Source organism: Callospermophilus lateralis, chromosome X, assembly GCF_048772815.1.
Source record: "Callospermophilus lateralis isolate mCalLat2 chromosome X, mCalLat2.hap1, whole genome shotgun sequence".
Taxonomy (NCBI): domain Eukaryota; kingdom Metazoa; phylum Chordata; class Mammalia; order Rodentia; family Sciuridae; genus Callospermophilus; species Callospermophilus lateralis.
Window position 1 is genome coordinate 122,945,393 of NC_135325.1, and position 15,499 is coordinate 122,960,891.

The 15,499-nt window shown below is 35.6% G+C and overlaps 1 protein-coding gene across 5 annotated transcripts in view; it reads left to right on the plus strand.

The window, feature by feature from the left end:
• Nucleotides 1-15,499, plus strand: part of Mtmr1 (myotubularin related protein 1) — a 73,567-nt gene that overhangs the window by 14,905 nt on the left and 43,163 nt on the right. The window contains exons 3-6 of one of the 5 annotated variants that reach the window (XM_077107431.1): nucleotides 3,186-3,209; nucleotides 3,779-3,805; nucleotides 5,292-5,342; nucleotides 9,325-9,400. In XM_077107431.1, coding sequence (XP_076963546.1) covers nucleotides 3,186-3,209; nucleotides 3,779-3,805; nucleotides 5,292-5,342; nucleotides 9,325-9,400 — 178 coding nt within the window. Of the gene's footprint in view, nucleotides 1-3,185; nucleotides 3,210-3,778; nucleotides 3,806-5,291; nucleotides 5,343-7,578; nucleotides 7,737-9,324; nucleotides 9,401-15,499 lie in introns of those variants that run through there. The other 4 variants (XM_077107432.1, XM_077107433.1, XM_077107435.1 and 1 more) reach the window with 4 other exon arrangements.

The following is a 15,499-nucleotide window of genomic DNA, read 5'->3' on the forward strand; positions in this document are numbered from 1 at the left end:
GTCAGGACTTTGCAGTCATCCCACAACCTCTTCTCATTTTCTTTGTGTAGAAACTGAGGCCCAGAAGGCAGACATTGGGAGCTTCCCTGGCCTTGATTCAAAAGCACTGCTCTCTCCTCTGACTTCCATCAGAATTGGATTCAAGAAGAAAATGAACTTCTGTGTGTGCCTGAAATGGCTTATTTCAGGCAGAATGAACTAGAGAGAAACACAACTAGTTCAGTCAGATTTTCTGATGCTGTGACCAAAAGACCTAACAAGAACAACATAGAGGATGGAAAAATTATTTGGGGCTCACGATGTCAAGGTCTCAGTCATAGACATCCAACTCCGTTGCTCTAGGTCTAAGGTGAGCCTAAACATCAAGGTGGAAGAGCATGACAACAAGGAATCAGAGAGCTCCACTTGCCAAGAACAAAATATATACCCGAAAGGCATGCCCGTAGTGATCCCTCTGCCCCAGCCACACCATACCTGCTTGTAGTTACTGTCCAGTTAATCCATTCAAGTGGATTAAAACACTAATTAGGTTAAAGCTCTCATAACACAATCATTTCACTCTAAATTTTCTTGAGTTGTTTCACACATGAGATTTTGTAGTAAGCCTTCATTGACCTCCTTCTCATACCAAGAACATTGAGGATTTCACTATAGTAGGTAATGAATGTGAGTTTAAAGCCCAATTATTCTACATCTTTGCAAACTTTCAAGTTAGTGTCTCAAACTAATAGTGAAGGCTTTATTGACAAGGAGCTAGCTGTGTCTTCCATATATGAGGCTCAATTGCACTCCCTGGTTCTGCAGTAGATATTATTTCCATAAAATAATTGTGGATGCTTCTTTTTATTTTTCAACTTTTGCTGTCAATTTACATATGAAATATCAAAAGTTGTAGTTACATAACAAATGGGAAAATAATATATCATGTGGGAGTAGAGGATTGGAGATTGAGAGGGGAAGAGAGGTGGAGAAAAGGATGGTGGTGTTGGTTTCTTCAGCAAACTTAAAGGGAGTTAAGAGCTATCATGTGTACTTTTGAGGGGTCAAAGCAGGGTTTCAGGGCTAATTTTAGAGACTACACCAAGGCAGAAGAACAGTGTTGTTAGGGATACAAATATGGAATTAGACTACCATGATTTAAATAGTAGCTGTGCTAACTTGAACTTGGGCAAATTACTTAACTGTGCCTTGATTTTCTCATTGAAAGAAAGAAAGAGAGAGAGAAAGAAAGAAATTGGTCCAATAATAACTTGTCTTTTGTGTGTGTGTGTGTGTGTGTTTTGACAATGATAGTTTTTATCTCACAAGGTTGTTTTAAGAATACAATAAGTTTATATGTATAAAGTACTTCAAGGAGTGGCTGGAACATAAAAGTCCTGAATGTATTTTTATGATGCAACTGCTGCTGAAGGAAAATGTCAGAAGAAATAAAAATTAAACTTTGAATCAGCAAAGACTAGGAAGAAAAAAGTAGTAGTTTGAGAAAGATTATGTTCTTAATGTTTAAAATGGGAGGTCAATGAATACTGTTTAAAGGTGACAAATTAAGAAACAGAAGTAGAACCATTTTTCGTAGTAATGGAGGAAATAGAAGAATTAAAAATAGGTCGAGTTGAGTGTGGTTGTCTATGGAGAATGAAGCTCTGGGAGGGGAGATTTTCTATTTCAAAGTTTTTATTACCATAAACATGTTATTTTTATTTTTTTTTTTTGCTAGCTTTCTTGAGGTGTAGTTAAGTGATAAACCTCATGTATTTAAAGTATACAGCTTGATGAGTTTTGACATATATACACATTCATGAAACAAACCATCATCACAGTTAAGATAAAGATCTATAACCCTATTTCTCCCCGCCCTAAAAAAGTGCCACATTTAAGCTTCTTTTTTTTTTCTTTCTAATTTGTAGATGGACACAATGCCTTTATTTTATCCATTTATTTTTATGTGGTGTTGTGGATCGAACCCAGTGCCCCACATATGCCAGGCAAGCGCTGTAACACTGAGCTACAACCCCAGCCCACATTTAAGCCTCTTATTCTAAATAGTCTTTATAGGAACTTACGGGTTTTAATACTTTCTAGATACAGTGTCACTTAGCTCAGAATGCCTTTTTGACTTCAATGAGTATTTTAATGATAATATACTGATGTTTTTGAAGTAGTATATTTGTATTCAATTATTTTCTTATCACTTTTGAGTTAAACCATAAAGCTAATAACCAAAATGGTGATTGTCTTTTTTGATGATATGTTTTTAATAGAACACTCACTGTTTAGATGCTAGGATTGCAGCCTTTGGAATGAGATACAGATATAAAGTCTGCCTCAGACTATTACAACTATTTGCTTTTCAAAACTTACATCCATGTGTGGGCCATTTCTTCTGACCAGGGCTTTCCAGATGTGTGTGTTGCATGTTCAATTAAGATACACAGGCCACAGGCAAAGGAATAATGTTGCTGAAATAAGTCTCAGTTGAATAGTGTGGCTTCCCTTCTAAGGTTAGCCACCACCCCTTCCTGCCTGGAAGTTCCCCTTAGCTATCCATGTCTATCAGTGCTGGGGTACAGAGCAGGCACCCTATTCTCAATGGGGTGGCCACATTGAGGAGTTTAATTCCATAGTCCAAAGTATGAATTGGAAATATAATTTCAATAGAAGTCAGGCTAAGCTTTGTGATTACCTCAGTTTTATGGTACTGTTAGTTAATACTATAGCTGAACTGTGCTCTAGGTCCAATGTGGGAGTTTCTGTGGTTTTGTTTTGTTTTGTGGGCTGCTTTGAGAGCATAACTGCCTTTTTATATCATTGCCTCTATGTAGAAAATGCATTCAGTATTCCAAACAGAAACACAAATGGACTTTTCAAACACAGCCTGTTCCCGATAACTTATAATAGCACTTGATAGAAGAGGTTTGTATTTAAGATAATGTAGTTTGTCTTAGCCTAAGTGTGATACATTTCTCCAAATTATACACTTCCTTGGAAATTATAGGACAAATATATTAGTATTGATTTGATATTGAATGAAAATTGGAGGGCAAATGTGTTAGGATTGATTTCACTAGTTTTATCCAGAGGATTATGATGTCTGTCTAGGGAGTGGGCTGTTGAACTTAACCACATCTTTCACAGGTCAATAGTAAGATGTCCATGATGATGATGTTCTGTATTTTAACTAACAGGTTTTCAGGAGGCCTGATATAAGGGTAAGGATACCTGGCTTTCTGCAGATGGGCCTCTTCCTTGTGTGTCTATTTAGTGTTCTTTACCTTCTCACTGGTTTTTATGAGTCACTCAGATCAATTTGCTCTGCTGTGTTATAGCTTTAAGTGTTCACTAGAAACGCTTTATTTGTTACAATGTTTTTATGTGCAGTAAAAGCCACTGTGTGTGAGGGCAGGATGCTAAAATTGTTACCAGTGTGTACTACTGACTTTCCTTGTGCTACATGAATTCTGACCAGATGGATGCTCAGGGCAGGGATTATAAATTTAGGCCTACAGAGACCTCTTTTAACTTTGCTTGCCATATGATTCATGCTAAGGAGTTTAGCACCACCCTCTCCCCAAAAATAAAATGGGTCAGATGTTGTCCATCCAGTCTAAGTAAGGTTTTGAGTCATGTTTGTGTTTGCATGTTGAGTTCAAAAATCAGGAGTGCTAATCTTTAAAAAAAAAAAAAAAGTACTAAAATCAGTCCCAGTTAGTTTTTAAAATAGAGATACAGCAGATTATAGCTTATATTTTCCTCATGATTTTCTTTCCCTTTATTTCAGAATATTCATAAAGCAAGACAAAGATTGGTAATGTGCATGCAATTAACTCAGCATCAGACATTTTAAATTAACCTGTTTCCATTCAATGAAAACAATGTGGATTTGACAGTATATTTAATGACTTTAGCCTAAAATTTTTAATCTTATTGAAGCCAATGAAGTAGTACAAAAGTAATCAGTTGAGTCAAATTCTTCTATTTTGATTGGTTTACCTTTTTAATCTTGTTTTCATCATGTTTTCTTTTGCTTGTGGTAATCATTTCTTTCATTGATTCACATTGTTAAATATTAGTGTTTGCCTTTACACTTGCATGGATTTTGAAATGCAATGGGTTTTTTTGTTTATTCATTTTCTTTTTTTTAATCTAATCAAAGAATAATTCCATTTCTTTGTATTTCAAAAATAGGAATTTCAAAAACCTGGCCACATTTAAATATTACACTGCCTTGAAGTGTAGTTGTACCAACTGTGTACTGAATTCAATCTGATGATAAATTATAAAATGTGATAAGTTTATTGACCAAACTGAAGGTGGGAAATATTGAATTCTTTTAAAGCTTTGCTACTTCTTTACTTTTAAAGAAATATAATCACTGGAACAAAAATTTTATTAAATAAAAATATCTATGCTAAATTTTAATATTTTTAGTCTCTGGAATTTGATACCATTCTTAAAAGGTTTTATAATCTTTTGTCATTTTCAGTATTCACATTCTTTACACTTAACCAACTGAATTAAAAGTTAGGTTTTTAAAGCTTCAAAAATAATTGATTTTGTGAAGAAATTAAACTAAAAACAATGTACCTTTACAGGTATTGGTAAAAAATTGGAGGATATGTGACCTTTTCATTTCTTGAAAGCATGTTGTTGATACTGCAATTAGAAATATCTAATAAGATGTTGATTCATGTGTCATAGTATTTAGCAATAAGAAACAGACACATATATGTACATATGTATATATAAAAATCTCCAGCATGTGATATGTGCATGTGTGCAGTGGAACTGACCCTTGGGCAAAATAATAGTTCTTTTGAGTATACAAGTAAGTATACTCTAAATTGAATACGCACTTAGATGTCTATGAACTGCCTTTGTATTTTGGCCTGACTTTGCCCCTTTACCTGGTTTCTGTGGTTTGCTTTATTTTCTATGAGCACATGATGTGCCTGTTGTTTAGTTTCTTTGCTACATGCTATAGTGTTGCTTGATTTTAAAAAGAGAGTGCGTTCTTTGAAATCCATGTTTGTTTGCTTTACATTTTCTACTCCAATACAAGCAGAATAGATACTCCCATTTTAAGCTGAGGATGCTATATAGATAACCTACATGTTATTTTCTTAACTCCAAGGGGGCAAATGTTGTGATTTGCAAAGTCATGAAAGTTGTGTCAACTTTTACATGCTTACTGTCTCTTCAAAAAAGAAATTCTGTCCTTTCACCTGTCTGTTTGCACGTGTTTCTCTTTCTCTTCTCTGCCTTTTCTTGTCCATGCACCTGGTGCTGTGCAGGAGATACAGGAAGAACACAATGGCTACCCTTCTGAAGCTGAAGCTGATCAGGTGGCAAGTTCTACGTGTTCATCTGTTTGGATCATGTATCTAGAAGCCATTTCATACTAGATTTCTAGACAATAAGCAAAGCTTTCCAAATGTTCTTACCACTATATTAGCATTCTCCTGTCCAAATTTGGTAGATTCCATTATGACATTATTTGCAAAAATTGGTTTATCCAACATTTTGTCAACTAGAAATTTGTTCCTCTGTGCTTCTTGGTTCCTCCAGATAGGGGTTATTGATGAGGTTAGTGACTTCTCCATCATTGTACGATTCTAAAGTATATTTCCAGAAACCTAGAGGGGACAGACACATAATGCTAAGGGGCTCCTTGAGTATGTGGACTTTATTTTATTCAAATTTGCATGGTCTGTGCCCTTTGTGAGTGTTTATGGAATGAGTACTTAATTTTTATATTTACTAATCAGTCTACAAAATCATTCCTATTGGAGTACTTCCTCTTTGCTCAGTGCCTCTAGACCTTCTCTGGAGTCTCAAGGCAGCAGTCCTTTCCTTGTTGCCTTAATGTATGAGACCCATAGGCAAGCAAGCCCCAGGTGCTCAGTTGTTTTTTGTCCTCCACCGCCTAGCCCCACCTTCCATTGGAGACCCTGGGAAAGAGCTCAATTTGAAAACCACTGCTTTGGGCATGCAGCAGCTGCATAAACTGTCCACCTGGAAGCTTAGATTCAGGCTGAGAAGAATAATAGTGGAGAGGCCAGGGTCACCCCTGTGGGCTAGAGCCCTCAAGGGCAAAGTCAGGGAGCTGCAGACCTCATCTGGACCTTCAGGGTCATAAGAAGAGAGTTGAGATGAGATCATCAGAGGGGGTTCCTTATTTGGTGAACACTTTGTGCAAAAGGCACCAAGAGGAATGGGTGTAATTGTGAGGTCAAATTTACTCCATCCTTTGATTGTACAATACATGGGTTGGATAAATCAAGGGTCAAATCATGTCCTGTGCAACCTGGTAGTTGCCGCAAAAGCTTAATATAGCACAAGTGTGAGTCCATTCTCCTAACACCAGCTTCATAAAGGGAATCTACTGTACTTTAAAAAAACAAGCCTTAAAAACTGTTCTCCTCTTGAGTTCCCATGCTAAAGCTTAATGTGTTCCTTTTACAAACAAACTTCCTATGGTGAAATCTGATACAGTGGGGTCATTCCTTTGTTTTATTCTGATAGTTGATTTTTCATCATTTAAAAAGCATGTCCCAGATTTAATTATCACAAGTGAGGATATTATCTGTTTTACTAAAACATCTATGCCTTGTGTAAATGCACAGGTGTTTCCAGCCACACTTGACATGACTATGGGAAAAGAAGAGAAAGGTTTGCTCCTTAGTCTCTATCTTGACAGCATTGTGCATTCCCCAAATAGTCAATCACCACTGTCTCCCACCTGCAATTTTTCATTAGCTAGTCCTGAATTGAGAACTTTACAGTATTCCATGTGGCTTGCTGGAAAGTTTAGCAGGAATCTTATCTTCTCTAATCCCCTTCAGATTCTATTGATCAGAATAGCTTGTTTTTATAAATATATTTCAAATAATCTATCCCCATTTATTTTTAAGTATAAGTTAAGGGATTTACATCTGTATAATATATATTATAATAAGCCTTACCAATTTATTATTTGAAGTAATTGAAAACTATGAAATTGATTAAAGTAGCTTTCTTACTTTGTAACTATTCTATAAAATTAGTCACTGGTTCACATAATAAATTAAGGCAAATTTTCAAATTAAGGTTTCTGTTAAGATATTTTAATATTTCTAAAACCAGGCATTTAAAAGTATACATATTGGCTTATGTTTTGTTGCATAAAAGGTATAGTCCAAATCAGATAGATATGAGCATTAAATCTAAAATGATTCTCCATGTTCCCTTTAATGTGTTAATGCCTTAAAATTTTTTGGCTGAAAATATCTTAACTAATCTGTACTAAAAATTAAACAGAATAAATTGTTTAGAAGTAATTATTGGTCCTAATATATATTATATTAACCATATATCTTTAGATAAGGAGAAAAATGGACCATGTATTTTGTTCCCTTTCAGAAAAAAAGACATACCTCAACCAACTTTTTAGCATCGAATTTGCTATTTATATTTAAACATTTTTCTTTGTTTAAAAAAAAATGAAACTACTCTTTATAGTGTTTCTAACTTGACCTTTAAGTCCCTTTAATGAAAGATTGAAATATTCTTGTAACTATGAAAAATCATTAGTCATTTTTAATTTTCAGTAATTTAGATTAGAATTATAAAGTACATCCATTTTGCTTTACAAAATTATTGCCGAAAACTTGGTGTTGTTCAACCTGTTTTCCACTGAACACTAGTGGCTTCCCGGTGTTGACAGGTATTCCTTGGAAATGCAGCCCCTGTTCAAATAGGTATGAGACATGCATTATTATACTTTAGCGCCCTCTTGCTGCCTTGGTGTACATTAACACACTAAAGACTGTCTCACTAAACAAATAGCTTAACTTGTTTTGTTTAACCCAGCATTTCCCAAACTTTTCTTTTTTTAAAGATCTATTCACATTTCTTGGGAAATTAATGCTCTGTGAAGCACAACTTGGGAATTGCTGGGGTTTTGATCACCTTATTTTTATTTATGACACATTTTGTCATACATGCCAGGGTGAAAATGAGTGGTTTCCTTGGCAACATCTCAGAGAGATGGTGGTGATTTTGAATAGGCCCCAGATTCAGGCTCCAGTTCCTAACACTGTACTCCAAGAGCACTGCTTTCTGACCTCCCCTGAATTATCTGGCACCATCTAACCAAGCTTATAATAAACTGGCTACTGGACTGTAATGCCGGTCTGGTCATTTAAAAATGTGGGCATGAAATGTGCCGGCATGAAATGTACAAGGCATCGTTCTAGTATCTTTGTCACCATACAGGAAACTAGTAAGACATTAGCAGTTTTCTTGGTGTGCTTGAAATTAGCACAAAACTGAATTGGTTTGAGAAATGCCTGATGAGCATATCCTGCTCCACAGTACAGACTAGAATATTGGTTGAGTATCTCTTATCCAAAATGCTTGGAAGCAAAAATGTTTCAGATTTGGGATTTTTTTATTTTGGAATATTTTAATGTACATAACAAAGTATCTTGGGGATAAGACCCAAGTCTAAAATTTATGTTTCATGTATACTTTATACACATAACCTGAAATTTTATACAATATACAATATTTTTAGTTCCCGTGTTTTAACTGTGACCCATCACATGAGATCAAGTGTAGAATTTTCCACTTGTGGCATCATGAAGGTGCTCAAAATATTTTAGACTTTGGAGCATTTCAGATTTCGATTTTTTAATTAGAGATGCTCAACCTGTATTCTTTTCTACTAAATGAGAACGTACTCTCTTGTGGCCTGGATTGGGTAAACTGAAAAATTCCACCCTCCATGTCCCCTGTTAAATACTTGGTGTATATGTGTGTGCACACACACGTGTGGCTGGGTTGCAATACCAGAGCCTAGAACTTTCCTTGGTTATATTCTGAGACCATTCTTTGATTATTTGATTAGGGTTTGGGGTTTCCTAAACTGTCTCATAGGCTGGGTCATTTCTATGGCAAGTCAAGCACCTACATCTAATGTTTTTATTTGTGTTAGTTTCATGCTCAGAAGGTGACCTTTTTTTCTGACCTTATTTCCAAATTCTGGAGGCATCTTATATATTAGCTATATGTGTAGTGATTACAGTATCTATCTGTCATGTCAAGGCCCTTCTGTATTAATGCCTTCTAACTGTGAAATGTAAATATGTTGTAATAATTTGCTAGAATATGCAGCATGATGTCCTGTGATGCTGAGCTTTGAAACTGTCTTTTAAAGGGAGGGGGCATACATTGTGCACGCTTACATAGCCTTGTAGAGAGCACAGAACACCACATTTTTCTCAGGTGTACAGATGTAAAGTAAGATTTACTCCTGTTTGGTTTTTTTTTTTTTTTTTTTGCCAGGCTCTAAGGGATGGAAATAAGTTGGCACAGATGGAAGAAGCACCGCTTTTTCCAGGAGAATCAATTAAGGCTATTGGTAAGTTTAATGCATACATTTTGCTTATAGAGATCCCGAAGATGAAATGGCACTTCATTTGTGAGTACAGGTTTTATATAAGCTGGATATCAGCCAGACCAATTTGGGGACAAATGGACTAGGTCTATTCATTCTTATTACTGTCATCCTGACCTTAAGAGATAGAAAACTGTAGAGGATCCCATTAAGCTGTAATTGAGTATTAGTTGGCATTACCAAGAGAAGAAGGTCCCAGCTTTTCCTGATGAACTGAGAGGTAATTAAACACTTAGTGTAGTGTCAGTTCACTACTTTATTGAAATCTTTCACCATATAGAAAACGTATTGGTAAACAGTCCATATCATATTTTAATAACAGTTTTGAGGACTTTGCAAAGAAATTTTAGTGGCTTATAAGATTCCAAAAAGTATAATTTTAGTGCAAGAAAAGGGCATCATGTGTTACCATCCTGGATTGTAAAGATAATGGCACGAGTGCTCCCATATCCCTCCATGGGTGGCATGTCGTCAGGCATTTTAGGAGGTAGTTGATTGTGCCATGGGTGGATGGGAGGGGCAGCTGAGTGCCAACTTTTCTTTCTTTTTTTATTTGTTCTAATTAGTTATACATGACAATAGAATGTATTTTAACATATCATACATAAATGGAGTATAACTTCTCATTCATCTGGTTGTACATGATGTAGGTTCACACCTACATGTAATGTAATCCTATATGCACAATTCATTTTTCTATCATTCTTACTCTTATTTCCCCTCCCCTCCCTTCACTCCCCTCTGTCTAATCCAAAGTACCTATATTCCCTAGCCATTCCTTATTGTGAGCTAGCATCTGCATATCAGAGAGAACATTTGGCCTTTGGATTTTGGGGATTAGCTGATGTCACTTAGCATGATAGTCTCCAGTTCCATCCATTTACTGGCAGATGCCAAAATTTCATTCTTTCATATGGCTGAGTAATATTGCATCACGTATATCTAGCACATTTTCTTTATCAATTCATCAATAGTAGGGCACCTAGGTTGGTTCCATAGCTTAGCTATCAACAATAAATGTTGGTGAGGATGTGGGGAAAAAGGTACACTTATACATTGCTGGTGGGTGCCACGTTTTTATATCATCAGTTTGTTGGGTTGAACAATCTGCTTTGCGAGGCTGAGCATTTTCTTCTTCCTTCATGGCTGTCTCTCAAAGGTATGTGCTCAGTTTCATAGTATGGTCATCTTATATTAAGAACATTTGAGTAGCTGGGTTCTTCTACCTAACTCTTCAAATAACTCTTCCTGCTGAATATTCCAGTCTGGGCTCTTGGCTTATCCATTTTGGTTTTCCTTGGCTTCTGCAACTTGATTCTTTCTTGGTCTCTGACTGTTTCTTCTTCCAGTCCTGCTCCATGCTGCCTTCTGAATGATCTGTTTAAAACTTGAGCTAAATATGTCTTGCCCTTGCTTTTTCTCCAGACCTTATTAACTATACAGATTGAAAGTGTACAATGTGTAGAGGGGTTTATTTATTTTATCACTGTTCCAAAGTCCACTTAGAAAAGATTAGAACTGATCTAGATGATTGATCACATTGTATGTATAACAGATACACTTTGAATTAGCAAGGAGTGTTATGAAAGCTTGGATTGCAAGTTTATAGTTGTCTTTTTAAGAAGAGAAGACTTCAGTGGATCCAGCTGTAGTTCTTTCTCTCCTGTTGGTTTCTTGTTTCACTCTGGAAATGGAACTCTGGGAGAAGTATGCTCCCTCCTGGCTCCATTCCTCTCCCAACTGTTGGAATATATATGTTAAAGATATCTGCACATCCTTAAGTGATTTAAATATACTTTAATGCCTCCAGTGGCTTTCAGAGGGTAAGTAAATTAACCCCTACTTTTAAATAAAATATATTCCTGGAGGCAAAGTATTAAAATAGATCATTGTAAAGTAAAGTACTCTCCATGGATTATTATTTCAGTTTGTCACTGTCAGAATATGAAGAGTTTTGACACAGTATATGCCCGGGAAGTCATTAACATAGTCAATGTAGTGAATGTATCCATCATTACCATCCAAACCAGAGGTTTCTTTATGTCCCTTTGTTATTCCCTACTTCTGGTATATTCCTCCCTATCTTCAAGTGCTATAAACTAGATTATATTTTCTGGTATGTTTAGAAATTAAATCATTGTATATATTCTTTATTGTCTAGCTTCTTTCAATTTGTACTCATTTTGGTATCCATACTGTGATGTGAGTCGACAGTCATTCCTTGACTGAATTCACTGTTGCTGAATAGTATTTCATTATATGGACACATGACAGCTTGCTTATGTGTTCATCTATTGGTGAATATTTGGGTTGTTTGCTACAAATGTCTGCTACAAATAAAGCTGCTATGAACATTTATATACAAGTCTTTGTATGAGCATATATTTCCTTTTCTCTTCGGTAAATATCCCTAAGGTATGGAGTATCTGGGTCATATGATAGGTGTACAATTAACCATTTACGAAACTACTAAATTATTTTCCAAAGTGATTGAACCAGTATATATTCTCACCAGCAATATATGAGCATTTCAGTTTTTCTTTCCAATCTGAGTGTCTTTTAATTATTTTCCTTCCTTTATTTTTCTTGCTTGAACCTCCAGTATAATGTTAAAGAAAAGAGGTGAGAGCAGACATTCTTGTCTTGTTGCTGGTCTTGGGAAAGTGTTCATACTTTCACTATTAAACATGATATTAGCTGTGTGGGTTTTTTGTTTGTTTGTTTGTTTGTTCTTGTGGATACCTTTTGTCATGTTGAGGAGGTTCCTTTCTATTCCTAGTTTGCTGAGAGTTTTTATCAGTAATGAATGTTAGATGGTGAGGTGCTAAGCAACTCAGTGAGACCCTGTCTCTAAATAAAACAAAATAGGGCAGGGGATATGGCTCAGTGGTTGAGTGCCCCTGAGTTCAACATTCTATCTGTCATATTCTAACAAAGAATATGAATGTTAGATTTTGTCAAGTGCATTTTCTGTATTGATTAATATAATCATTGATTTTTCTTTAGTTTATAATATGGTGGATTATATTACTTAATTTCTGAATGTTTAATCAACCTTGCATTCCCTGGATAAACTCTATTTTCTTATAATGTATTTTGTTGGTTTGATTCATTTAAAATTGCAGAAACTTCACATCAATTTTTATGACATATTGCTCTGTACTTTTCTTGTAATGACTTTGTTGGTTTTTGCATCATAATGCTATTCTTGTAGAGTGAATTAGAAATCATTCTCTTTTCCTCAGTCTTCTGGAAGAGTTTATTTCTTCCTCAAATATTTTGGTACCTGAATCTTTAGTCTTATTTAAAAAAAAAAAAAAAATATATATATATATATATATATATATATATATATATATATATACACACACACACACACACACACACACACACACACACACACACTTTTATTTTATTTGTTTATTTTTATGTGGTGCTGAGGATCAAACCCAGTGCCTCAGGTGTGCTAGGCAAGCACTCTACCAATAAGCCACAACCCCAGTCCTCTTTAGTCTTCTTTATGGGAAGGTTTTAAGTAAAAATTTAATGTCTTTAGTAGTTGTAGGATTACTTGGTTGTATTTTTAAAATTTCCATTCTCTTTTTAAAAACTAATTAATCAATTTATTTTAATTAGTTATATATGACAGCAGAATGCATTTTGATTCATTGTACACAATTGCAGCACAACTTTTTGTTTCCCTTATTGTACACGATATAGAATCGCACCACTTATACAGCCATACACGTAGGGTAATGATGGCCATCTCATTCCACCATCCTTCCTGCCCCCATGCCCCCTCCCCTTCCCTACCCCCCTCCCCTTCCCTATCCCCCTTTGCCCAATCAAAGTTCTTCCAGTTTTCCCATATGCCCCCCCCCACCCCGTATGGATCAACATCCATTTATCAGAGAGAACATTCAGCCTTTGGCTTTTTGGGATTGGCTTACTTCTCTTAGCATGATATTCTCCAGCTCCATTCATTTGTTATGTATGACAGCGAAATGCATTTCAATTCATAGCACACATATAGAACACAGTTTTTCATGTCTCTGGGTGTACACTAGAGTCACACCATTTGTGTCTTCATACATGTACTTGGGATAATGATGTCCATCTCATTCTACCATCTTTCCTACCTCTATGTCTCCTCCCTTCCCCTCCCTCCCCTTTCCCCTATCCAGATTTCCTCCATTCCTCACATGCTCCCCTCAACCCCCATTATGGATCAGCCTCCACATATTAGAGAAAACATTTGGTATATGGCTTGAGATTGGTTTACTTCACTTAGTATAATATTCTCCAACTCCATCTATTTACCTGCAAATGCTGTGATTTTATTCTCTTTTAATGCTGAGTAATATTCTATTGTGTATATATACCACAGTTTCTTTATCCATTCATCTATTGAAGGGCATCTAGGTTGGTTCCACAATTTAGCTATTGTAAATTGTGCTGCTACAAACATTGATGTGGCTGTGTTACTATACTATGCTGTTTTTAAGTCCTTTGTGTATAAACGGGGGTGGGATAGCTGGGTTAAATGGTGGTTCCATTCCCAGTTTTCCAAGGAATCTCCATACTGCTTTCCAGAGTGGTTTCACCAATTTGCAGTCCCACCAGCACTGTATGAGTGTGCCTTTCTCCGCACATCCTTGCCAACACTTATTGTTGTTTATATTCTTGATAACTGCCATTCTGACTGGAGTGAGATGAAATCTTAGAGTAGTTTTGATTTGCATTTCTCTAGTAATTAGACATGTTGAACATTTTTTTCATATATTTTTTGATTGAGTGTATATCTTCTTCTGAGAATTGTCTGTTCAGCTCCTTGGCCCATTTATTGATTGGATTATTTGTTTTTTTGGTGTTAGGTTTTTTGATTTCTTTATATATCCTGGAGATTAGTGCTTTATGTGACGTGCATGTGGCAAAAATTTGCTCCCAAAATGTAGGTTTTCTCTTCACCTCACTGATTGTTTATTTTGCTGAGAAGAAGCTTTTTAGTTTGAGTCCATCCCATTTATTGATTCTTGATTTTATTTCTTGCAATTTAGGAGTCTTTTTAAGGAAGTTGGGGCCTAATCTGACGTGATGAAGATTTGGGCCTACTTTTTCCTCTGTTAGGCATAGGGTCTCTGGTCTAATTCCTAGGTCCTTGATCCACTTTAAGTTGAGTTTTGTGCAGGGTGAGAGAGAGGGGTTTTAGTTTCATTTTGCTGCATATGAATTTCCAGTTCTCCTAGCACCATTTGTTGAAGAGGCTGTCTTTTCTCCAATGTATGTTTTTGATGCCTTTATCTAGTATGAGATACCTGTATTTATGTGGGTTTGTCTCTGTGTCTTCTATTCTGTACCATTGGTCTACAGGTCTATTTTGGTGCCAATACCTTGCCATTTTTGTTACTCTAGCTTTATAATATAATTTAAGGTCTAGTATTGTGATACCTCCTGCTTCTCTCTTCTTGCTAAGGATTGCTTTGGCTATTCTGGACCTCTTATTTTTCCAAATGAATTTCATGATTGCTTTTTCTATTTCTATAAGGAATGACATTGGGATTTTAATTGGAATTGCATTACATCTTTATAGCGTTTTGGGTAGTATGGCCATTTTGACAATATTCATTTTGCTTCTCCAAGAGCATGGGAGATCTTTCCATCTTCTAAGGTCTTCTTCATTTCTTTTTTTAGTGTTCTGTAGTTTTCATTGTAGAGGTCTTTCACCAGTTTTGTTAAGTTGATTCCCAAGTATTTTATTTTTTTGGAAGCTATTGTGAATGGAGTAGTTTTCCTAATATTTCTTTCAGAGGATTCATCACTGATGTTTAGAAATGCAGTTGAACTTGGTTGTATTTTTCCTTCCAAGTAAGCTTTAGTAGTTTATATCTTTCTAGAAATTTGCCCATTTAATCTGAGTTGTCAAATTATTGTCCAGTTGTTTATCACATCCTCTTATTATTCATTTAATATCAATAGGATATGTGGGGACATCACTTTTCTCATTTTTATATTGTATTATGCAGGCTTTCCTTTTTACCACCATTTTCTTTACCTTTTAACAAA